Below are 24,550 nucleotides of genomic sequence, written 5' to 3' on the forward strand. Positions count from 1 at the left end.
CCCTCCTTGGCGGACATCGTTGTGTTCCGCCGGGCCGCCGCCGCCCGGCGCCTGTAGCCGCCCCCGCCCGCCCCGCCGCGCCCCGCCAGCCGCCGGCGGAGGGGCGGACGAAGGCGCTGCCGCGCCCAGCAGCCGCCGTCGGAGCCCGGCAGCACCCAGCGATGTCCGCCAAGGAGGGGAGCAAGGTGCTGCTGCTGACGCCCCACGCCACCAGCGAACGCGCCGTCAAGGGTGAGCGTCCCGCCGTCCCGCAGAGGGAGCATGGCTGCATGGCGCGGCGGGGCCGTGACCCCCGCCCGAGTGCCGGGGCCCGCCTGGGCGCGGAGAGGCGGCACGGCCGTGGGGAGCGGTGCCCTCCACGTGCGGGCCGGGCTGCCCTGCCCGCAGGTGGGGACGGGAGCGCAGCCCGGCACCGTGAGGAGGCGTAGGATGCCCGCACGGGCGTGGGAGTACCCGGGGTCGGCTCTGCTGAAGGCGGGGGACGGAGCGGGGCGCGGGCAGGCCCGTGAGGGCGGCGGGGCCGCGGATGGCAGCGGTGGCCGGGGCCTGCGGGCCTGGCGCGTCCCGCCCGGATGCGCTGCCCGGAGCGTGTGCGGGGCTGGCCGGGGGCACCGCCGCATCCCGGCCCCTCCGCGCCCCGGCTCTGCGGGGCTTTTCCGCTGTCTGCGCAGGGGAGAGCCCTGTAGTTGCAGACGCTGACAGCGCCGGGGAAGAGCGAGTGGGAAGGTGCTGCCGCTCGTTCTATTGGCTGCTGTTCTCAGGTTCTGGTTCTGATGGAGAAAAATCACCTTGATCTATTTCTTTGTGGCCTTCCCTGGTAATCTCGTGGGGAGCCGTGAAAAGTCAAACGTTGTATTTCTTAGGAGAAAAAGTAAAGAATTTTATAGTAGATATATCTGTCTAAAACTAGGGTGGTCTAGCGACCAAAATGGTATAAAATAGCAAGTTCTTTTCTCTGAACCCCATGAAGTGTGTCATTTTAGTTTTTGTGAGGAGAATAATCCTTTGCAACCAGAACATCCTGAAATATGTGTGTTAGACCTAAATTGATACTTAATGGTATATCGAGTGCCTCAAAGAATTCCTAGGTTGTGTTTACTTAAGTTGCACATAATTTTATTTTGATCCCAGTGGCTTTCATATTGAACTGAATTCGGTGGTGTCAGTGTGGACAATTGCTATGGCAGGCCTGGGCTGTTGGAAATCACAGGTGTATGCAAGCAGTCTGCTTTTAAGACTGACATTCCTAGGAACACAGGGTCTGACTGAGTTCGAAGGGGTGCAGAACAGGGGGCCTTGAGAAATGAAAAGGATGCATTTGTCTTCAGCAGGTGTTAATTAAAGCCTTGGAATCCCACTGTATGTTTTGGACATTGGCATGTTTTCTAGTAAACTGGAGAGCTTTACTCGCAATAAGTTGTTACTCATTTTGAATTGCTTAACCTGTTGATTTGTTTGAACAAATTGCAAGGGTAAAAGTAGGAAATATTAAAACCAAGTCTATTGGAAACCTGTACTCATTAGTGCTACTTCAGTGTGTGGTGTTTAGACGTGCTGAATTTTTGTACCTTTACTGCAATTTTTGGTAAGAAGTTAAGTTCTTCAAACAATGTAAAAGAATTAATAGTAAGTGATCAGATACTTTAGAATGCAGTGGAAAACCTGGTGATTTCCAATCACTTAATAATTCAGCTTGTTAAATGTGACCTATGCATCTGGTTGTTTAAAATAATAGTTAAGACTTGCTTCATTCTAAGCAGAATTACTGCCCAAGCTTGCAGTATTTCTTTGAACCTGGATGTTAGGATGCAGAACTGTTGTAATCAGTCTTTGATGGCTTCATCTGACATAATTACAACCAGTTCATATAGCAGCAGTTTTCTATACCTTCTGTTGACCTGTCCTATCCATCCCTATCATGCTGAATCACTGGCTTCTGGAGAAAGCCTGGCCAGTTGTGCCAGGCTGTCTGTGTTATTGATACGAAGGACAGGGTGGTTTGGTTTCCCCTCCCCCATTAGGTGCAGTGCAGTTGGAAATATTTTTTTTAGACAGTGACCCCAGAAGTGCAAGATTGCAGGTTATGTCAGTCCTAAGTGGGAGTATCTGTGCAGTTTGTTGAAACCATGCTGAAATGTGACAACTGTGTCACATCCCTCTTCACAAACAGATGCATTGCCTCTCACATACCAAGAAACATTCACCATACTCTTTCCTGTTATACAATGAATAGGTCTTTTATAATGTCTCAGATTCTTAAGAAAAGCCACAGAGAAAATGTAGTAATATTATCTGGTGTATCCGTGTATTGGTCCGTAATTCAGCTTTCGTGCTCTCTATATACTGTGTCTTCTTGGGAGAAAATATGAATTCAGGACTTAAAGCTTGCTGTTATTTGCATTATTTATCTTGATTTTATTTAAATTTTATTTTCTTTCTCTGTATCACTGGAAGAGGAGGATAAAGAACAGAATCCATTAAGTTTCACAGGCTTTGAGAAATTGAATTCTTTACCACTTCTGTGTTAGCAGAAATGAGCAAGAGATGCTCACCCAAGAAGAAATTATTGAATTACTGTATCATCAGTAACTAATCTTTTCTAAGAAGGTAGGGTAATGATTAGGATGTGTCCCCCTTCATATTTTGACTTGTATATTTAGCAGCTGATGGGAAGTACAAATATGTACAAATATGTAGAGAAGTATTTGAAAGTCTATCAGGTATTAGATAGATACATATAAAATAAACATAATAATGACTTCAAATATGCAGTCTAGCTGTGTTGTTTAGCATATCTTTCCAAGTATGAATTGTCTCATCAAAGGTCATTGGTTGCTTTTAAAGTGTATAAAAAGCTCAAATTTTCTTTTTACACCGCTTAGTTAAATTTCCTAAGTACTTTGTACTTACAGAGTTTCCTATAAATTAATGGTTAGCTATGAAACCGAAACACCTTAAAGTCAGCTTTTGGCATTTGGTTCCCAAAAGGTGTCTTGTGATGAGGCTTTTGTTACTGCTTTTTTTTTTTTTTTTTTTTTCCTCTAAATAGGGATGGGAAAATGTACCTGTTGTTCTGATTCACTGTTTACTAAAGCACCCTCTCCATCTTTGAAAGATACTTAGTGTTTTACTGTCCTGTGAAACAGAGTAGTTCCCTTTGTTATGTTCTGTCAAAATCTTTTTTCTGTAAACTGCTCTTGATACTTAAATGTTGTATCTGGTTCTTTGGGTTTGCCTTTCTTGTTGGATGACAATTGACTGACTTCAATCGGCTCACCTCACCTTTCAGCATGTGACTTTCAAGTTTTAAATTTGTCAATGTATCTTTTCTACTGAAACAACTGTTTTGCTACCTTGTAGTAAAGTACTTTTCCCTGGTAAGGATGAAGAAGTGCTTGTAAATTCACACTGTTTGATAGAGTGCTCCTGGGCATGGCAGGGATGAGCCTTCATTGCCTTTACTTTGAGGGCAAAGCATCAGGGCTTCTCTGACTCACTTGTGGGTAGCTCTACTTGGAAGTGCTCTATCCTCCCAGCATTACACTGTGGGTGTTGCTAGGCCTTGGGAAGCAATCCATGGGACCTTGTCATGCTGACCTAATGCTAAATTTGGAGATTATGTCTGTTCTTCCGGAAATGGAAGGATTCAGTATTCCTTTGTTTTGGATAAAAGTCATGGTACAGTCTGATTGGCAGACAATCATTTTAGATATTAAATGGACGCTTATTGAAACAACTCTTTAGAGAAACCCAAAGAGATGTAACTCATATCCTTGAACAGGCTCCTAAATTAAGGTTCTGATAGCTACTTTTGAACAATTACGCCCATGTAAGGAGAAAAAGAAATCATTGCAGTATTTAAATTTATAATTCAGAGTCTGGTTTTAAAAAAAGGTAAAAGGTTAAAAGTTGACAGGCAGCATGAAGCCTGCTTTAAAAATATTATATGGCACTTATGCTGCCGGCCAGAAATTATTCTAACATCATCCAGAAAAGCAGCAGGGTATAGAGAGTATTAAAAGTTCATATTTAAAAAAAAAGAAAGAAAAATTTAAAATCACAGTTTTGTTTTGGGGGAGAGGCAATGGAATGGAACTGAATTCTGCCAAGTAAGTGTTTGACTGGTCTTTTTTTGTATTAGGGGATATTTAGAGTGCTTAAATATTGAAATAATAACAAAACCCAAAAAACCCTACGCAAAAATGGAAGCCTGCTTAGATTTCAGTTGGGCAAATTGGCAGTTGAGGGCTGGGAAGGTAAGGGCAGAGCACAAAAATCTGGCAACTGCTTACATGTGTGTTTATTTTTTAAGGAACTAAGGACTCCTTCGCACATGAGTCAGTTCTTATTGCTGAATGGATCAAATAATTCTCTCATTGAAATGTAAGTGGTTTCAAAACATATCAACAAAAGAAATGTTCTCCAAAAAATATCCCAGGATCAGAAGATATTTGTCTGGTGGTTCTAAAGGAATTATTTGGGGGTTTGGGGTACAAAATTATGGGTTTATTTTCAATAGCCTGTGGCATATCTCATCTTCTGAGTCTGAGAGATGGAGCACAGCAGCATTTTCTAAAAAAATTCTAGATTGCACTGGAGAACTGTTGATCAATAAGTTTAATTTAAACAGATTCATAGCACTTGTAAGAAAGAGTGGACTAACTATATCCCTGGCAAATACAGTGTTAAAGAGGAGTTGGTACAGTTTTCATAGATGAAAAATCAAGAGAAATTGTTAGAATATTTTGAAGGATCCAGTGAGCTTTTTCATCCAGGCAAAACTATTCATCAGGCATTGAAGTCTTTAAAGTAAGCAAAAGAAGAAATACCCTCTTCTGGATCAAAATTAATTAGGTGAGAAAGGATGTGAATAGGTAGTAAACTCCCATGGTGGAGAGAGGTTAACATCTGTCATCTGTGCTCTTTAAATGTGTTGACAAGTTCTTTAGAAAACAGAGTGAATGGCAAATAGTAACACTTATCCAGGACAGCAAATTTCCAGAGATGCTTCAGGAAGCTCTTGTTAGACTGAGTGCCTGGTAAAGAAGTTGTAGGAGATACTGTTCAGATAAAGACAGAGCAGACTCTACAAAGGACAGAACAATTCTTGCTTAAACATGGAAGGCAGTGAACTTGGGAAAGAAATATTAGGATCTGTATGGATAACATTCTGAAAATGTTACTGCAGTGGCAGTCAAATGGTCTGATAAGAATTCAGGGAGTATTGGATGACCAATTTAGAAAAAAGAGATTGTACCATCATGCGTTATATGTATTTTGTGTTATTTGTCCATCTTGAACAACAGCATGTAATTTTGTTCCATCTTCCTGATTTTTTTGTTTATGTAAAGGTATGTTCAGAGGCACATAGTGCCTTTTGGACAGGGTGGAATGACAAAAGTGACAAGTCTCTGACTTGGAAAAGGAGTGGTTTAATAGGGGATAGAATTAGATATTTCTTACCTTATGAGTGGTATTTAATGGAAAAATTGATTAGGAAGCAACTGTAACTCTTGTCTTCCTGTGAAAAGGAGAAATGTGGTACTCAACAAAATAGAAAAGGTGTGAAATACCTTTTCGTATAACATGTGATTCAAATTGCGGAATTTGTAGCAATAAGGTGCACTGGAGGCAAAAACTATGAAAACGTCTATTCAGAATCTGGACAAAATAGCAGAAAACAGTTCTAGCAGTGGTCATGAACATGATAGTCTGGATGAAACTCCAGAGAAAATCTGTAAACCACCCTGTTTGGACAACAGAGTATGGAGAGGGAAAGATCTATTCATCCATCATTGCCAGAAGCACATTTAAGCACTTAAGTAATCTTTTTGGCAAAACACAGTGTGGCCATTTTAATGGCAGGAGTATCTTTAAATACTTTTCAAACAAACAATTGTATTTTTCCTGTGAGGAACTTCCAAAAACATCAACCAAGTTAATTGAAAAACTACACAGACAGTATAAAAGATGAATGAACGCACCATGGCATGCAAGATATATCCATAGTTTCATTTGAGATTTAAAATTCTATGAAACTTTTGAGACTGCAAGTACATGATAAGTGAGGATGAAATAAATAGTACCTTCAGTGCTGTTGTAGGGTTTATGGTTTACAGGGCCCTTTTTCTTGATTCTAGAATGCTGGCTAATACAGCAGGAACCTTGCATTCAAAGAAACTTTGGGATATTTTTTGTAATTTGCAAGAAACTGACTTTGCTGGATCTGTGCTTCCTTGTTTGAGGTGAATAGGGTAACTTGTGGTTTTTGTCAGCTATTGATTGTAGCTTTCTGATTCCAGTAGATGCGGCTGTGTATTTGTGCTTATCTAGTATTTTCAAGGTTGCTGGTCCACAGACCATCTGTGATGTCTTTATCCTATTTCTTTTCAAATCTGTTCTGCCAGTGCAGAAGGATTATTGGATGTATTCTGTCCTTAGCAGTTATGGGTGCTTCATCTTTTCCTTCTGTAGGAATGTTGGCAGAGATGTGAAAACTCCAGGGACAGACTGAAAGATATAGTAGGTGTTAGGCTTTGTGATTCTTCTGAGTGACAATACATAGCAATGCATTTATAAAACCAGAAGACCAGAAAAGGTGACTAAACAACAGAAACACCACAGACCACTCTGCTGTCATGATAATAAACCTGCTGACAAAATGAAGAATGCTGGCCTTTCTGTCACAGAACACCGTGGTTGTATTGATACATGGTACATTTGGTGGAGACAAACATATATACTGTTTCATGTATACCTATCACTGAAGCAACAAATTCTTTGCAAACAGAATGTCTGTGTTTAGTAACCTTAGTAATGTGAGGTGAGGCTTTATCTATGAAATCAAAAACATTCTTGAAACAGAAAATGCAATCTGGGCTATTGAGCGGGTTTTAACAGCCAAAACTAAATTCATGAAACATGCCGTGGGCTCCTGATGGTAGAGGAAAAATGGCTAATTTTCTGTCCCTGTGAGAGACGAAGAATTATTTAAGTTTTACAGTTATAAGAACAGAAACAATTTTGCTTATGAAAGTACAGTACCTTGTACAGTTGATCCTTGATGCTTTTTCTTACATTAGTCTAGAGGCTTTGATCTCATCTTGTTTCATGAGCCTATTCCAACAGGGTGTCTCTTGATACAAGCCAGATTTAACTGAGGTTATTACAATTGAGCATATATATCAGCGTGGTTTAAATTTACAATATCTACATGTAAGATTTTATGAGCAGCTACTGTTGTACTCTGTTACTAGCCAGTGTGAGACCTGCTTTGGGTCTGGAAGTAGCGTGTTTGTGTTAGTTGCCATATTGCACCTCTCAGCAGGGATTATGATATTGGATGAAGTGCCACACTAATGTAGTTTTTCTGCTTTGAACTTCTTACTACGTACTGGGAATTTATCCCTTCAGATTGGTGCTATCCTTTGAATCTCCACAGCATGCTTTATTGTAAGATATCAATGGACCCAGAGACTTGTAGAAAGTCAGTGTAGAACTAGGTTTAGAGGTTTTGCTTTCTATATTTTATTAGTACTGCAGTATAAAGGAAAGGTGCTTTTTTTCCTCTTTGTTAGTGCATATACAAGTAGTAATAAAAACCCATCAAAATATTTTTATTAACACGTCCCAAAAGCTATTCACTGCTTTTTTTCCCCAAAACTATTGTTTACATTTTTTGATCAATATATTAAAATTGTATCATCCATATATATTTCTAAAGTGAAATTGATTAATTTTGACTAGCAAGCAATGGTTTGTTGTAGAAAATCTTGTTCGTGGTTGGAAATCATGATGTGTTACATTTGTTATTAACATCTATACTTTTACTAATAAGATACAATCTGTTATTTTGTACTGCAGTGTGTATTACTTTAGAGATTGATCTCTAGATACTTTTCTATTGTTTAGCTTTGCTGGGAATGGAAGAAGAGAATCCTTTAATGCCCAACACCATGTTATTTCCTTAGGGTAATTCCTCTTAATTACCATTCCATTACAGTCCCGAGAGCACATGTTGTGCACAAAGACTTTAAAACGTGGATTATGTTTCTGTCTTGGAACACATCATGCTGCAATTCTTTTTCCTTAGGCTATAACATTCTATGACTACTTCATCAAAGGTTTAATTAAACCCATTAGTTTGCAGAAATTGTCTACATGCTTCAAAAATCATCATCCTTAACTTATTAAAAGAAGTTGTTTGTAATATTTTTCAAAGGTGTGCACTCTAATACAGTGTTAACTATTGCTGGGACAAAAATTAAAGTATAAAATGGAAAGAAACAGTTTTTGTATTAAGTATTACTTTTTAGTCACTGGATGATGCAGATTGTGGCTCAAATCTTTAGCAATACTTTATTCTGCCTTCTCTGAAAATTACTCTTAAGAAATCCTTCTTGAGCAATGGGAAAATACATGTATTGTGTGAAAAGGATTTTGTTAAACTCTGAGGAACTAGTTTTAAGACTTCATACTTCATTTTTTCATGAGGCAAATATAACTTTAGAGATGCTTAATTACTTCTCATACCACAGTCGTGGGCTTTGGGCATTATGGGTAATGAACCCCCAGATACAGAGTTTTAAATTTGAGTCTTCATAAGTATATTAATTCAAATAATTTGACACTGGATTAAAACAGCTGGTTTTTTAGCCTCCCAGAAAATATAACTTGATAGAGAAACTCAAAGCTATAGTTTGTTAAAATAGATATTTTTGTGCTAATCAGATCTGAAATGCGTTAAGTAGATATAAGGACTTTATTAAGAGAAGAAAATTTCATTTACCACGGACTTAGAACCTCTGAAATATCTGAACTGTCATAAGAAAGGGGTCTTTCTGAATTCTGCAGCCACTGGTAGTTGTAGTAAGTCAGTAATGATTTGCACTTTAGAAAATGAAGAACAGGTGGTCACCTCAACAGACCATTCTCTGCCACACCCTCTATCTACCCCAAGAAAACTCCAAAAAGAACAAACAGTCATCTTTCACCTAAGTAGATCTGAATAATACTAGGATTAATGAAGCACAGTTCTTAGAAAACTGTGTCTTGGAGGTGACTGACTTTGGTTCTGGGTAGGTGTGTGAGATCTCTAATGCGTTTGAAACGATTAAAGCAGGAGAAATCTCCTTTGTGAGTTGTCTGGTCTCTCCTAAAAGGACGAACTCAACTTTGAGTTGCTGAAGGCAGTTGTGGGCCCACAAATAATGTATTAAAAAAAGTGGGGCAAGAAAGAGCCTTAAACTAATTTATGTACAGATTGATATAAACTTCCAGATAATGTAAAAAATAACATTAAGAGAATCTGAAGGTTGCAAAGTTAAGTTCAGAAAAGCAGTGAATATTATAACTGATGCTTGCATGGTTGTAATTAAATTATTTTAAAAAATTAGATAGATTTATTTTGTTGGAATAATTAATTTCTCTTTTCAGAGCTAGATTTATGTTTTTAAACAATTGTGCATAAAATGGAAGTGGTTCTTTTGATAACTAAGTTAAGTTTATTAACATTTGGACTACATGGAATTTTAACATTTCTGAGTGAAATTTGAATTACTGATAGAGGGGACTGAAGGAAAGGCATGTAATTTCTCTTTTGTTAATCAAATACTTTATGTCCACAAAAAAGTGGTGAATTTGTTCTACACTGTGTAAAGGCACATTTTTCAGCTTCTTCCTACCTAGAAACTTTTATAAGAGGAATAGTAGACGTATCTCTAGTTTATTTTCTAGACTAATTTAATTTCAGTGAATATATGTATGATTTATGCATCAGTTGTTTTATTGATAGATTTTTATTATTTCATGAAAGAGAAGGGTAGCAATGTGTTACTAGTAATCTAGAAATCGACTTCATGAAGTTAGTGAATGTTTCAGTACCTAAGCATTGATTTTTGGAATGTAAAGTTTGACTTCAGAGAGTAAGAAAATAAGTATGAATAATCTATCTACAAGTGTGTTCATACTACTAGTTCTTATCTTTGAATAGATGTGCTCCTCCCATTTTTCTCTTTTAACATACAGTATTTAAATGGCAAGAAACAGAATGGTTTTGCTTCTGTTTTAGTTCATTCTTTCAACAGTAGTTATGCTTGAGGAGAGGACAGGGTCAGATTAGTTTTATTTCCTGTAACATCCTGAGTGCCATGGTACTGCTTAGTGGCAGTTTTGAAGTATCCTCTTTTTCCATAGCTCACATGCGTATTTCACTTGTGCAGTAACTGAGCTGCTGCCAACTGCCAAACGTGCTGTCTGGGCAGCTGCTGAGCCCGCTTGGGTCCCCAGCCACTGCCTGCTGGCTCCTTTTATTTCTAGTCTTTCGAACAGTATTGGATCCTTTTCTTGCTAGCTTTGCATTTGTTTTGGTGGTTGTGTTGTTTGGTTGAGGGTTTTTGGTGGGTTTTTTTCTTCTGAGGCTTCAATGATGGGATAATTTTTAATGCTTTTGAAAGTCCGAGTGGCTATTCCATGGATAATCCTGCATCATCAGTACTTCATGTGTCCTTCAGGGAATGGTGGTATATTGGAAAGAGATTATTGTCAGTTTTGACTCTTCCAGATACTGTACATATTACTGTGCCTTCTAACTACATTTTATAGTTTCTACAACCTTATTTTTTAAAATATATACACAGCACTGCTCTGTCCAGATTTTAATGATGTCATAAAATTAGTTGGTGAAAAGACAAGTTCACTACTTGGGATAGCAGCTATTCCGTGATAGATCCCTTTTCCTAGATGGACTGTATTTTTAAAATAGCATTGTTGTGACTGCCATTTATTCTTTTTAAATTTTAGCTGTCCCTTTTCCACCAACACATCGCTTGACGTCTGAAGAAGTATTTGACACAGATGGAAGACCAAGGGTTGACATTCTGAAGAACCACTTGATAAAGGAAGGTCGAGTGGATGAAGAAATTGCACTTAGAATCATCAATGAGGGTGCTGCAATATTACGGAGGGAAAAAACTATGATAGAAGTTGAAGCTCCAATTACAGGTAATATTTCTAGGTAATTTCATACATAATTAAATTTGAAAAAAATTTGAAAAGATTTTTTCAGTAGTAGAATTTGTCTTAAAATTGCTAAATTAAAATTTCTCTGTTAGTCATATTGAATTATCCCTCACAACTGCATTTGCCTAACAGTCTGCACATTGTTTTGCAAAATGAAGGCATTAAACCTATTGAAAAAGCTAGTAGGATTGGTATTAAAATTGGGAAAAAAGAAGGAAGTAGTTAAATGCTGTTAAAATATGGATTTCTAATTCCTGCAATATTATACGTAGGAATAAAGGCATCTACCTGAACTCAGGATAATCCTGAAATCTAAATATGTGAAGAGAAGCTAATTATTGTGGTTTGAAACAAATACTGTCAACTGGGATTCTTAGTAAAAAATACACCTTCATATTCATCTATAAGTGAGACTGGTGATTGCAGGTAAAACCACGTTCTTGTGAGAGTAGTGGTACTGATAAAGATTGTTTTATCATCTTTGACACTAGGGCCAGATCCACTGGGATACAAAACTGACTTTTAGGGTTTTCTTGAGTATTTTCATAGTTTGAACAGCTCTATTTCTGTTTGACCTGGTGAAAGGTGGAATTTGGTGTCCGTTAATACTTTTATTTATAAACAATCTAGACTCAGAGACAGTAGTTTATGTTGCATGTCTGTTATTTATGATTATGAAAGTAGATTTGCTTTTTATGTTCAAATTGGATTTTCTTTCATCTGAATGTGTTTTCTTCTAAATGGATTTATATAAAATTAGTGTCTGAAAGCTTCTTTTAGGGCATCAGCTTGCTATTTGTTAGTATTGGGTAAATGGAAACTTTACATCAGCACATTATTATTGCTGACATTTTAAAAAAAAAGAATGATTGAAATGCTGCTAACTACTAAGTGGCTGAATGAGCTCAGAGTCCTTTGAAGTTCCAGATAAACTCAAAACTAAAGTTTGTTTAGCATTTTTATATTTCTGTTTGTACAGGTAATTGGTATATTGGCAACTTAAAAAGGAGGGAAGTTCTTTCAGTGGTTGAGTAGAAGTCATAATGAAAGAGACATAAAAGAGTGCACATTCTATTTAGTCTCATATTTTGTAGGCTGTGATGACAAATGGTCTGCTCAAAGAGAATAACAACCTTTAAAATGTGGTGTGCCATATCCAGTATTTCTTCCCAGAATTAGGACAACTTTCTTTCCTTCAAAAATTTTACTGATTAAGAAGTCCGAAGATGCTATTTATCAGTTGATCAGTGACATTTTGCTTCAATGAAAGGCATAGTCTCTCAAATTCCTGTTAATTGTTGCCAGTGACACATTATGCAGAAGTGAGAAGGCAGATCCTGACTTCCATTGAACTGGGAACTCCTGTGGGAAAGAGGAGATAGGAACAGTTGTCTCTTCCATGCATTTTTTAATTACTTTTTTTAAAACTGTGAGGTGATCTGGTTTTGCTGTACGCTCCTTAAAGACTTCCCATCTGCTGCTATCTTTGGCACTTCTGCCTTCAGTTGCTGACCACTGGTCTTGTCCTATCTCATATTCTAAAAGCACAAGAAAAATCCACTGTTGAAATAGTGAACGTGGTTATTTGAAGGAGAAGAGTAAGGAGAAGATACGATTTTATTAAAAGGTATGTTAGTCTGACTCAGAAACAAAAGCACTCTCCCTGCTTTTTTCAAGTTCACATGGACTCAGCAGATTGTTGCGAAGCAGCAGGCATTTTCAAATACATGTACCAAGGAGATTTTGCAAAGATACCTAAGGAGCTGGGGAGGACATTAAAGAGGTGCTGACAGCTTTCAAGACCTCAATGCTCAGTGCATTAAATGTGTTAGAAAAATACCCCCCGGTCGCCTGGACTCAAATAGAGCTATCATCAGCATTGTCACAGGTAGTGAAGACAGCATTTTAATGAAAAGCAAAGGGGGAACCTTCAAAAATTTCTGTTATTCCTGCTTTATACCTGCCTTTCCTCTTAATTAGAAGTACTTTGTGGCTGTTAACTATAACTTAGTAACTTTTCTGTTAGATATTTTTAAATTAATTCGAACAAAATTTTTGCTTGCAGTGTGTGGTGATATTCATGGCCAGTTCTTTGATCTAATGAAGCTGTTTGAAGTGGGAGGATCACCTGCTAACACAAGATACCTCTTCCTCGGTGACTATGTAGACAGAGGTTATTTTAGTATAGAGGTAACTGACTATATTAATCTGTTTTGTCCTAGTTTTTTTATAAGCACGCTTTCACTTAGGTTTTCGAATGAAATTTTAGGTCTGCTTTAACATGTGAATGTGTTCTTCCTTGCTGTGCCTTCTCCTGTGACAAAGGCCTGTTTACAGCAGGATGTTGACCAGTTGTTCGGACTGTCCTGTTGAAATCGCCAGACTTACTCATTTTTTCTCCTCTTTCTCTAGCTAATTTTCTAAAAGTTGAATTCTGTAACATTATTACACATAATGCTGCTTCTCTGGTAATATGTTTGTGTGTTTTCGGAGAACAGGTTAGTCGTGAGTTTTTAAATTTATCATTTGTAATATTATTATCTGTTTAATATTATTAGCTGTTTGTTTTTATAAAAGAAACTAGTTTTATTTATATAATCAAATGTTTTTAATAATTATTAATACTTTTCTTTACTAAAATTCTTAGAGCAAATACAGATATTTCCTAAGGATGACCTGTGTTTCTGCCATTAATTTTTCAGTTCCTTTGAATTCAAATAATTTTTTTAATTTTCAGCATGTTTATTAAGTATGCTACATTTCAAAGATATTCACTTATCCACATCGATTAGTTTCAGAGCATGGTTTTTAAGTTAAGTGTTCTTCTGGAACCAGCCTGGGAAGCGCCTCAGCTTGGGATCTCTTCAAAGATACCAACTCTAATGGAATGGCATATCATTTGAAATAGTGTCGTGCACGGTGTATTTTCTCTAATTTCTCTATTAAAATGTTGCGCTTCAAATAACGTGTGGGTGTGTGCTGTGAAAGGCATGCACAATGCATTTTGGGGTTGTTAGAGATGGTAGCCAAACAGGAGATGTAGCAAGAATGATTGCTTCAAAGTCATCTTTAAGGAAAAATTTCAGTAGACATTCCCTACTTATTAGTTTGATCTTCTTCGCCTGTTCATGATGATTACAAATAATGTAATTGTCCTAGAAAAAGGCATTTACATAGCAACTCTCTATGTTAATATATCAAAACCTGGTATGAAAGCTTTTCACCGTTACACTTAAAAAAACTTCTGAGCAATGATTGCTTTTGCATATTTTTACGAAGAAGATAAAAATTCAGTAAGTAGTTTAGCAATACTTCACAATAAAAATCTTTGATGTGTTTCTCAGTGTTTGCAGTCGTTTTTTGCAGTGTTCATTTGTTTTCTTTTTTCCTTCATGTACTCTGGTATTCTGTGCAAAATGTCTTTGAAGAATGGTAGCTTTGGGGTACTGGTATTGATTAAGAACAACAATAATAACAGCTTGCAGGTGACTTCAGTGAAGTCCAAAACTTCTGGGGTTTTGAGATTTCTGTGCTCAGTTAGAAAGACAAGAATTAGATTTGAAATTTATGAAATACGTTTTGGGCATTCAGGACTGCTGGGTGGTAACAGGCTATAAACTGAAATAATTGTGCATGTTCTTAGCTCTGTCTTTTTGAGGGTTTGCTGCTGTTGTTGCAGTAATAATGATAGATAGAAAATCACTGTAATTCTTTGACTTTGCTGCTTGTACACTGAAAAAGCAATCAGCTTTCCCAGTGTTTGGGGAAGGGATGATTTACTCTGTCCAGTTGAAGTTTAAAAGTTGTATCCAAATGATGTAGGTAACCTTAAGGGAAGTGATTTTGTCAGGTTGGTTTTTTTGTTTTTTTTTACAGTCTCATTAATAAATGTCTGCTTTTCTTCTTATGCCAGTGTTTAGAATCATATATAAAATCAGATTTTAGGCAGAAACACATACAGTATTAGTCTAGATGAAAGTGTTCTACAGTTTAATTCTGCTGAGTTTATTTTATTATTGAATATCCAGCAAATAGAAGTATTTTTTCAGCATTCTGTGTGGCTATTATTAGGAAAAGTAATAAACAATTTGCCTAACTCATGTCCAGAACTGGACTCGGGGAAATAGTGCCGTTTTAAAATGACACATTAAGCAATAGTGACACAAAAAGCAGTGCTTTTTGAAACTGTTAACATCCTTACTCAGTGTTCCTCAGTAATAATTTCTAAAGTTCTCATAAACTAGTGTATTTTACTGCATATCCTGTTTTTTCAACAGTGCGTGCTGTACTTATGGGTCCTGAAAATTCTTTACCCAAGCACATTGTTTCTTTTGAGAGGCAACCATGAATGCAGACACCTAACAGAGTATTTTACCTTTAAGCAAGAATGTAAGTACTGTCTAAGAATATAAAATTAGCTTACTTCCAACCTGCTGATCTATAGTCTGTCATTGTGCTTGAGAGATGTTTGTCCCTTAATTAATTAAGGCATTACAAACATCTGGAGGCCCCCATTGACTTCTGTAGAATTGCTTGCAGTTCAGTGTGGCCTTGGAGTGCAAGAAGACAGCTGGCTGTAAATATATATTATTGAGTAAATTTTGATATAACAATCTTGATTTTAAAATCCTGGAGAGTAAGATAATTTTGCTGTGTTGGCTGTAGTCAGGAGTGCAGAGTAATTTGCTGAGCAGCACTGTGAAGCTAGCAAAAATCCCTACTGCGGGGTAATTTTTCCATTTGGAGGATTGATTTCAGCTATACTAGTAAGATAACTCTTTGGTGATGTAAGCTGTCTCTCCATTTGAAGGCTTGTGTAACTATAGATCCAGTGTTAAATGGATCATTTGGCCTGGTAAAACCCCCTTTGGTGTAGGTAAAAATGGTGTAATCTATAATCAGTTCTTAGCTTTTCATTGTAAATGAGAATTCACAAATTTCTCAGTAGTATTTTATACTGAAGTATGCTGTATAATTGTATTAAAATATTAAATAATTCAGTGTTTGTTTTTTTAAATAAAAATAGTTTCTCCACAGTTGAGATAACAGAAGAAGTGAAAGCAGTTTATAGTTCTGCAAGAAAATAAGTCTTAGAAATGTGCTTGCTGTTGTGGTGTGTGGAAGTGCTCATTTAAACCCCAAAATACTCATTGTTTTGGGGCTTTTTTAAGCATTCGCTTTGATATATGTTCTTATAACTATGATCCACTAGATTACTTCATCCATATATTATGGATTTTATAATGATTTCTGTTTTCTTTCCTGCAGGTAAAATAAAGTACTCTGAAAGAGTCTATGATGCTTGTATGGAAGCTTTTGATTGTCTCCCTCTTGCTGCTCTCTTAAATCAACAGTTTCTTTGTGTTCATGGTGGACTTTCACCAGAAATTAATACACTAGATGACATTAGGAGAGTGAGTATTTTGTGTATTTGAAAATAAGCAGAAATAGAGATATTTGTATGATGTTATACAAAATCATCTTTATGAAGTCGTCAGTATATTTTCTGTTCTTGTCTCTTGTTGAAGTGTAAATCCGGAACTGAAATGTAGGCTAAGTAGTATCATAATTAAAAACTCATAGATTATCTAGTGCATTTTTCATTAGTAGGCTTCATTGGGACAGGCTGGGACTGTTACAAAACACAACAAAAAGGAACCCTCAAAATCCCCACGTAGTTTTCTGAGACAGGTATTACATGTGAAGAGTTTCATATCCAATCAAAGCAATCCATTGTATTTCTTTCCAGATAAGAGCTAGTGTTCTCATGGCTTCCAGGAGAGAATTTGTTGAAATTAATTGTAGTCTTAGAATTGTTTACTATATCTAACATCATATTTCAATTATTCTCGAATTTCTTTGAAAAAATTTTTACTGTCTTAGATATATGGATTTTAGTTTTGACAAAGTGAGACATTGCAGTATTTAGTAGAAATTCAGATTGCTGTTTAAAATTTGGTAGGCATTTGAGTAACAGTTGAGTACTTCTCACTGTGGTAAATATGCTGAGCATATTCATAAGAAGAATTTAAAAAGTTTTTTAAAAATTATACAATGGAAATACTAAGTAGTGATGTGCAATTTAAAGGGCAGAAGATTGTGATGACATGAGGTATCTGTTTCTAATAACATGCTTTCTACTTGCATGGATGACTTGTCAGGTGGAGATTGCATCAGATGGGAATTTTCAAAGTCCATTGCTTTCCTTTTTGCATACTCCTTTTAGACTTCTTTAAGTTAACTTAGCTGACATCTTGACTGCCGCATTTGGAAATCAAAACCATTCCTGTTGTGATTAGGAACAGCTAAAATGTAGATTATTTCAGCTTAAAATATACATAGGTAGTTCTAAGAAAGCTTTGGGATTCTAGGTAAGGATGGAAGAAAAAATGTGGTTTATCCACCTATGGAAGATGGTACATGGGGGCCTATTTGTAAAAAAATCTAAATGTCAGAGAGAAAGTAAAAGCATGCTCCTAAATTGCTTTTATAGTGTATAAAAGTATATATTGACAGCCTATTTTGTCTTTTTATCTTCATTAATTGCATTTCTCATTTTCTTAGCATTTTCTCTTTTATTTGTGCTTCATTTTTCTTTTTTACCTCTCCCTTTCCTCAAATTTGTAGGCTGTCCAGTTGAATCTCATTTCTGAATTCACCATATTTATTCATTAGGGGTTTTTTGTACTGATTGGACAATTTCAGAGCCTCCAATGTCAGTTTATTTCACTTACAGATGTTACACTGCCAAGCAGAGTGATGTGAGAGGAGAAGAAAATGGTAGAAACAGAGAGGAAGTATATTTACAAGAGCAGTGGTGTAAGTGGGAAAATGTACTGAGGCACATTGCATTGTCAAAGGAAATACTAACGTGTACAGAAATCCGTATGCATTGTGCAGAGAGAGAGAGAAGTAAGAAAGCAAAGGGACTAAACAGTGCCATTCTGACAATGCCTTAATACTTCTCACTATACAGATGAAAAGAACCATGGTCAAGGCTTTTTGGAAAGTAATTTAAAGAAACCATATTCTGGAAAAACACTTTGGAAAGCCACTGTCTTAACAGGACTGTGGTTAATTTTTCTGGTAGACTCAGTCTTGCAGCTAATCAGGTTTCAAAGTGTCAAGTAAATTAAACTAAAAGGTAATTCTCTTGTCTTGGCCTGTACTTTCAGATGTGCTTCTCTAATGTTCAAGGCTACATTACGGTGAAATGTTTATATGCATATATGAAAATCTGCATTGTATTTTGTTCTGATGAAAAACATGTTTATAAATGTAAGGCAGTGTTAATAGAACTGTTCCTTGGGCCTTTTTTGTTTTTAAAGAATCATCTGGTAACCTGAAAAAGGCGCTATTCATGGATTGGCAGCAGCTTCAATGGCTGCATTAGACCTTGGCATGCACTGATATTTTTAATGTATTTAAATTAAATGGGTGATGTGAAATGCTCGTTTTGTATCTAGGAAAAAATCATATACTTGGAGTACAAGTGAGGTGTGTGAAATTACTTCTGTAAACAATCAAGACAATTGTATAATATTTCAAGCCTTCTGGTTTATTAGCAGAAGTTCTTATTAAGGAGAGGTCTTTGCTGCAAGGATGTAATTATTTGGCATAAAAGGGAAATCACAGCTCTATAAATAGTGCAGGAATCACCTAAGAAAAAAGTTGTATGCAGGGTGCAATTTCTTCTGGATGAAGTCTTTCATCAGTATTGATATGCAGGAAGGTGATTAAACTACACAATTTAAATTATTATTTTTGCGGTCATAAATTTACTTCCAGAAGGGGACAGCTATCACACTAGGCATGATAGTGAATCCTAACCAGAGAGGTTGTTGTAGATGCTTCTCATTTCTGCCAAAATGGAAGTTTGTGAATCTTGAAGTAATCTCATTTTTATTCTCTGAACATCACTTCCACAAATGTTCTGATTGTCTTGGTAAAGAGTGTCTCTTTCAGACACATCACCTTAGAGATGGTGTTTAGTTGATCATTTACACTGCCAAGACTTCTACTGAAACAAAATGCCAGGAATTGTGATTTTTAAGCCTAGTATTTTAGAAAGAAGGAAGTATCCAGGTGAGATTATGGTGACTCTAAAAAAGAGAGACTGAGTTTTTTTCCCCATTTACAGCAGATGATCCTTCTTTTGTTTAGCTCTTGGTGATATAAGACTTGGTCAGCTAATTGCCTTGAAATATATGGTGGCACTACTGGGAATCTGTCTTTGTAATACCTTGCTTCCTTTCTGTGGCCTGCTGAAATTTCCTTTTGTTCAGTAATATGTAAGATGACTGCCACTCTTCACTGGCCTTCATCTTGTTCCGTAGGCTTTATTAGCTGATAGTTCTCAAGGAAAATTAGGACAGATTAATTAAAACTGGTGTCCCTGTGTGAAACTTCTGTGAAGGTCTTTTGCCTCAAAAGTAAAATTGTTTTAATTTGCTGTACCTTAATCTGCCTCTCAGGTTTTGGTACTTCTGAATTGCAACATTCATACGTGTCAGTTTAGTTGTCCTGACTGCATAGTACCAGAAAATAATTTAGATTTAAGTATTTTATAGTATATTAAAAAATATACTACCTAGTTCTGTTCCAACACCAGGTGTATTGATTCTTATTCTTGAATAAAATTGTCTTTCTCAGTTACCTTAATCATACTTAGAAAAACGTTAAGCCAGTTTGTATTGAGATTCTGTTTTGCCATTGTCAAAGCACATTCAGAAGTAGTTAATCAGTAACAAGTGTTTTGAATTGACTCACGTCCTTTAACTTTCGTGCTGTGCCAATATAGAGAAATCCTTAAGTTGATTATTCTGATTTGATATATGCAATCTGGGTTGAGTAGCTTGAAGTGACATTTCCTTGAATTTTGAGATGTCTTGAGAACCATGCCAGTTAGTAGACTGTCTAGTCTGACGGTCTAGTGAAGGAGAAACTGATTTGGTGTGAATGTAAGTAAGTATATGTAGTATAAGTATATGCAAGTATATTTATTTTTTACAAACTGACCTTCCTTCAGGAAATGGCTGCATTATTGTTTGAATGCTATGAGAAATTAGTTTGGGAGAGAGGTGTGTTAATTGCAGGCAGCCAAAACTTCTTATTTGTAATGTCTCTATCCATTTGGCCAAAGTCACAAGGAAAATCCTTGAAGACTGAAGAAAAATTCTTAAAAATGTTTTCTAGACTTTCAGCTTTCTGTATTGCAGGAAACATCAATCAGCAAACAGTTGAAACTTCCTTGTGTGAATGCCTCTGTTAGCTTCTGGACCCAAATTTATTGCTGGAGGTTTAGAAACTTGATGGTTTAATCTACAGAAATTCAGGTACTTGCAGAAGTTGATGGACTGACTTCTTCAATCTGGAAGAAATACTCCATACCAGGTTTATCATCCAGTGTGGGAAATGTTAAACCACAGGATTTTTAATATTGAATAAATTCCAACAACAACTTCAGTTAATACCTGCCTTACCATTATCTGGCAGGAATTTGTAAAGATCTGGACCTTTCCACTTATGTTACAGGTGGCAGCCTCGGGAGCTCTGATTTTCCAGGGCATGAGAGAGCTTGGCACTACTGCTGGTTCCATATTTGAATGGATTCCTATGGACCGTTAGACTCAAATTCACCAGGTGCTCACCAAACCTCCCTTCGAGCCTGTCCTGAAGAGTTAAGTGTTCTCTAGTACCATCAAAGTCATCTTCTTTGGTATGGGAAGTGAAGTGAGATAAATGCACTGTCCATCAAAGAACCGTTCCTACATTTCTTGGATAAAATCATCTTGTGAACAAACTCCAGCTACATAAAGACAAAATAAACTTTACATTGAATCTGGGATATCTACTTTCATTTCTGGGACAGCAGAGATTAATTGCCTGTAACTTACTTAAGCAGGGTATTTTCCTTTTACGTTAACAAACGTGCTTTCCTCCTTACTTCTGCCCTTTTTGACTGTGGCTACTAGGAAAGTTGCAGGCTGGTAAAACAGGTGTTTCAAGTGAAAATCAGTAAAGAAGAAGCAAGAGAGAAAATGCAGACATCTCCCAAAATGCTTGTGGCCCATTACATCAGGGATAGAGCTGAAAAATAAAGCTTGTATGAAAACAATCTAAGACAGCTGGGCCAGTCATCTTCATTACATTGTTAAATGATCCATTATGGAGATGGGTGTTTCAGGGTGGTTTTTTTTTTCTTTTGTTAGTTTGGATTTTTAGCAGTTTTTTGTAATATATATTTAGTCTCTTCTAGTTGGTGCTAATTATCCATCCTTTTCTTTTATAATTCCTGTTTTCTGTACTGTTTCTCTTTGCTAATTCCTGGTAGTGTCTCCAGATTGGTAGATGTGGCATGTGCATGAAAAAGGACCATTTTGTTCCTTGTCTGTATCCTGACCTTGTATTACACATATCCATCAGTCTGGAAGTTATCTCCCTTCTTTTTACAACTAATAAATCTTATTGCTCTTAACAGGTTTGGTTCTTTTGGCATGCCTCTGCCTTATTTCATGAGGAGGAGAGGAAAAACTATACAGAAACTACTTCTCTTTGATATGGTTGGGATTTATTCTAAAAATGCTTGGTATTGATGGATATGTAGGTTAACAAATGTGTAAAACTTAATAATTTAATATTTAAAGAGTCTTTGTGCTGTTACATCTTTTTTCTAAACAGTTAGATAGATTCAAAGAGCCTCCAGCATTTGGACCAATGTGTGACTTACTGTGGTCAGATCCTTCAGAAGATTTTGGAAATGAAAATTCACCCGAGCATTTCAGTCATAATACAGTCAGAGGATGCTCATACTTTTATAGGTGAGAGTATGCTATGATCTACTTGGGTGTTTTAATACTGTCTCTTCTTGCGTATTTTAAGAGAATATCTTTTACTCATCATTGTTTTCATTTCACAGCTATCCAGCAGTTTGTGAATTTTTGCAAAATAATAATTTGTTGTCAATCATTAGAGCACATGAAGCACAAGATGCAGGGTGAGTACTATGTGTCTTTCAAGGAAATATTCACAGTGTGAAAATTGTTTGCTTATTTGCTGTAAGATGTAATATAATTTGTTTGGTTTTGCAGTTATAGAATGTACAGGAAAAGTCAAACTACAGGGTTCCCATCTTTAATAACAATTTTTTCAGCACCTAATTACCTGGATGTCTACAATAATAAAGGTAAGAACTTGTTATTAGTAATTGTATGTAACAATAAAATAAAATTGTCTAACTAGATAATCTAATATCAACAGCTTTTTGCCAATTAAGAAACTGAAGGACAGAAAAAAATCTATTAATGAAAGTTATAAAGAAGAGCCATAAATGACAACCTCCTTTAAGAGGAGTACCTTGAAACATAAGTGTGGGCAAAGGTTTCCTTTGTGAAAGTTGTTGCTATTTAGTACTTGTGATTATATCAGCTGGTGTTATCCAGTCAGGCAAGGTTTCCCTGTGCTATGAGTTTGCATTCCTCTGCTTGTCTTCAGTGGGCAAGGAAGGTGGTTTGCATTGTGTATCTTGGCATCTGAGCATCTTAGCTGTGATGGTAATTCCCATAATGGCTGTATATGGGAAATCAAGAAAGAGCAAGTAGTGATCAAAATACTGATCGCCATTGGGAATATTATTTAGGAGGTATAAAACAAGGAATCCATTTCTGTCCATTCTCTGCTAAGATAGAGTTGAACACGAGAAGCATGTTTAATAGTGTGGAGAAAGATTTACAAGTCAGAATTACAGAGAAGAGCTTAGCTGTGAATTAGTGTTATTCATAGATGAGAGTAAAGTTCAACAACAGAAATTAAAAATAAAGCCTGCTGAAATTCAAGTATGATATTAAAGTAAGGCATTTCAAGTATGTGATGAATGAATGATCTCCAAATGTTCAAGTAGTGTTCCTTTGAAACCAACACCTTTTTTTCTATTAAATACATTGCATTTTCTTCCACCCACCTATGAGGAACCACCCCCAGCCCATACCACTTCTGTAGGGTGAATGACTGTACACAGGAAAAGATGAGTTGTTTTTATTTTCACTAATTGCAAAGTAAAGGGGAAGTAAAAGTATCTTCAACTGGCTTTTTAAGTTTTGTCACTATCTCTATGGATACTGTGTTCATACAACCCTTTTTCACATGAGCTATTCCCAGTCTAATGTAAGCTTTTTTCACATGAGTTAATCCCAGTCTAATGTAAGTGTAAGTATAGAAAAATGTAGTCAACTGCTTGTTTAGCTTTAGAATGCTTCTGGTTTTTAGTCTTTTTTCTTAATGCTTCCTCTTTTCCTTCGTCTTCTAGATGTCTATGGTTTTACTCCAGGTTTATAGCATGGGAAGACACAAATGAAGAATAAAACCTGAATTTGCATATACTGAATATACTGCTGTTCTGAGTTAGTTTTGTTAAAGTTAATGAAATTATGTCTTTTCAGGACTTTTTAAAACCTTTGTTCATTGTAGACCTAAAATACGGTAATACAGACCTTTATTGACATGTAACAGTACCTTAAAGTGCAACATATGCAGTGAAAATCCTAAGTGCTCCATTAGTTATCTGTCTGCAAATACTGTGAAAGAAAGAGAATGGAATACCACTGGGATTCTTTAGTCTATAGTATAAATAGACCTAAACCAAGCCTGTGACTTTACATTAGTGGTACTCAAAAGTTTTAAACATTCTTTTCAAAATGTCTGAATTTCATTTTAGCGGCTGTATTAAAATATGAAAACAATGTGATGAATATTCGTCAGTTCAATTGTTCTCCTCATCCTTACTGGCTACCAAATTTTATGGATGTTTTCACATGGTCTTTGCCATTTGTTGGAGAAAAAGGTTAGTAGATGTTATGCATCAACTAATATCTTTCTTATATCTCCCAGATCCATGTTGGGAAGATTTTTATTTTTTTAAATATATTTACTGATGAAAGATGAATTGCATTATTTTTGTGTTGTTTTCTTCACTTGTTTAAGTCAAGGTAGTTAGAATTGTGTCTAATATAGCTAAGATGTTAACAGAAATTGTAATTTCCATTGAGGGTGTACATCTTCATTGTTAAGTAGTGTCTTTGAACTGCTTTTGAAGTTACTATTAAAATTGTTCATATTGTACAAAATGCTAAGTTATATACATGATTAATCCTGTATAGTTATAGGTACAAGTTTATATTGAGATTTTAGTGTAAAATGTTAACTTTCTTATGTAGATATAACAGACTGACCTTCATTGAAGATAAGTTTTTCAGTTAAAATTTTTCTTGTAAAAAAGATAATTTAGAACAGATCCTCCTTTTTTTCTTTTCTTTTCCCTCTAGAGATGATAACTCTGAATCTAGGACACTGGGGCCCCAAGTAGTCCTCAGTTGACAAGCAACGAGGTTAGAGGCTATTTGGGTCTGTTTAAAATCCTTCCATGACAGAAACTGCTCTTTTCAGAAAAAGAGATCTGGAGAGCTCTTTAAATTTCTTTGAAAAATTATTTTTAATTTAGTTCAAATTCAATTCAAATAAAATAAATTTAAATAAA

At 36.4% G+C, this 24,550-nt stretch overlaps 1 protein-coding gene across 11 annotated transcripts in view; it reads left to right on the forward strand.

The window, feature by feature from the left end:
* The first annotated feature begins 28 nt into the window (after nt 1-28).
* The window catches only part of LOC121672795 (serine/threonine-protein phosphatase 2B catalytic subunit beta isoform), a 47,053-nt gene continuing 22,531 nt past the window's right edge, over nt 29-24,550 (forward strand). For 10 of the 11 annotated variants that reach the window (XR_006018995.1, XR_006018996.1, XM_042045667.1 and 7 more), the window contains exons 1-9: nt 37-231; nt 10,801-11,001; nt 13,085-13,209; nt 15,297-15,408; nt 16,288-16,433; nt 21,700-21,839; nt 21,938-22,015; nt 22,110-22,204; nt 23,732-23,857. Coding sequence is in view for 9 of the 11 variants with exons in the window: in XM_042045667.1 (XP_041901601.1) it covers nt 162-231; nt 10,801-11,001; nt 13,085-13,209; nt 15,297-15,408; nt 16,288-16,433; nt 21,700-21,839; nt 21,938-22,015; nt 22,110-22,204; nt 23,732-23,857 (1,093 nt within the window). In the remaining 2 variants the exon portion in view is untranslated. Of the gene's footprint in view, nt 232-10,800; nt 11,002-13,084; nt 13,210-15,296; nt 15,409-16,287; nt 16,434-21,699; nt 21,840-21,937; nt 22,016-22,109; nt 22,205-23,731; nt 23,858-24,550 lie in introns of all 11 variants that reach the window. The other variant, XM_042045666.1, reaches the window with a different exon arrangement.

This window comes from Corvus kubaryi, unplaced genomic scaffold (genome assembly GCF_017639235.1).
Source record: "Corvus kubaryi isolate FWS band 111438036 unplaced genomic scaffold, C.kubaryi_AGA036_p1.0 64968, whole genome shotgun sequence".
Taxonomy (NCBI): Eukaryota; Metazoa; Chordata; class Aves; order Passeriformes; family Corvidae; genus Corvus; species Corvus kubaryi.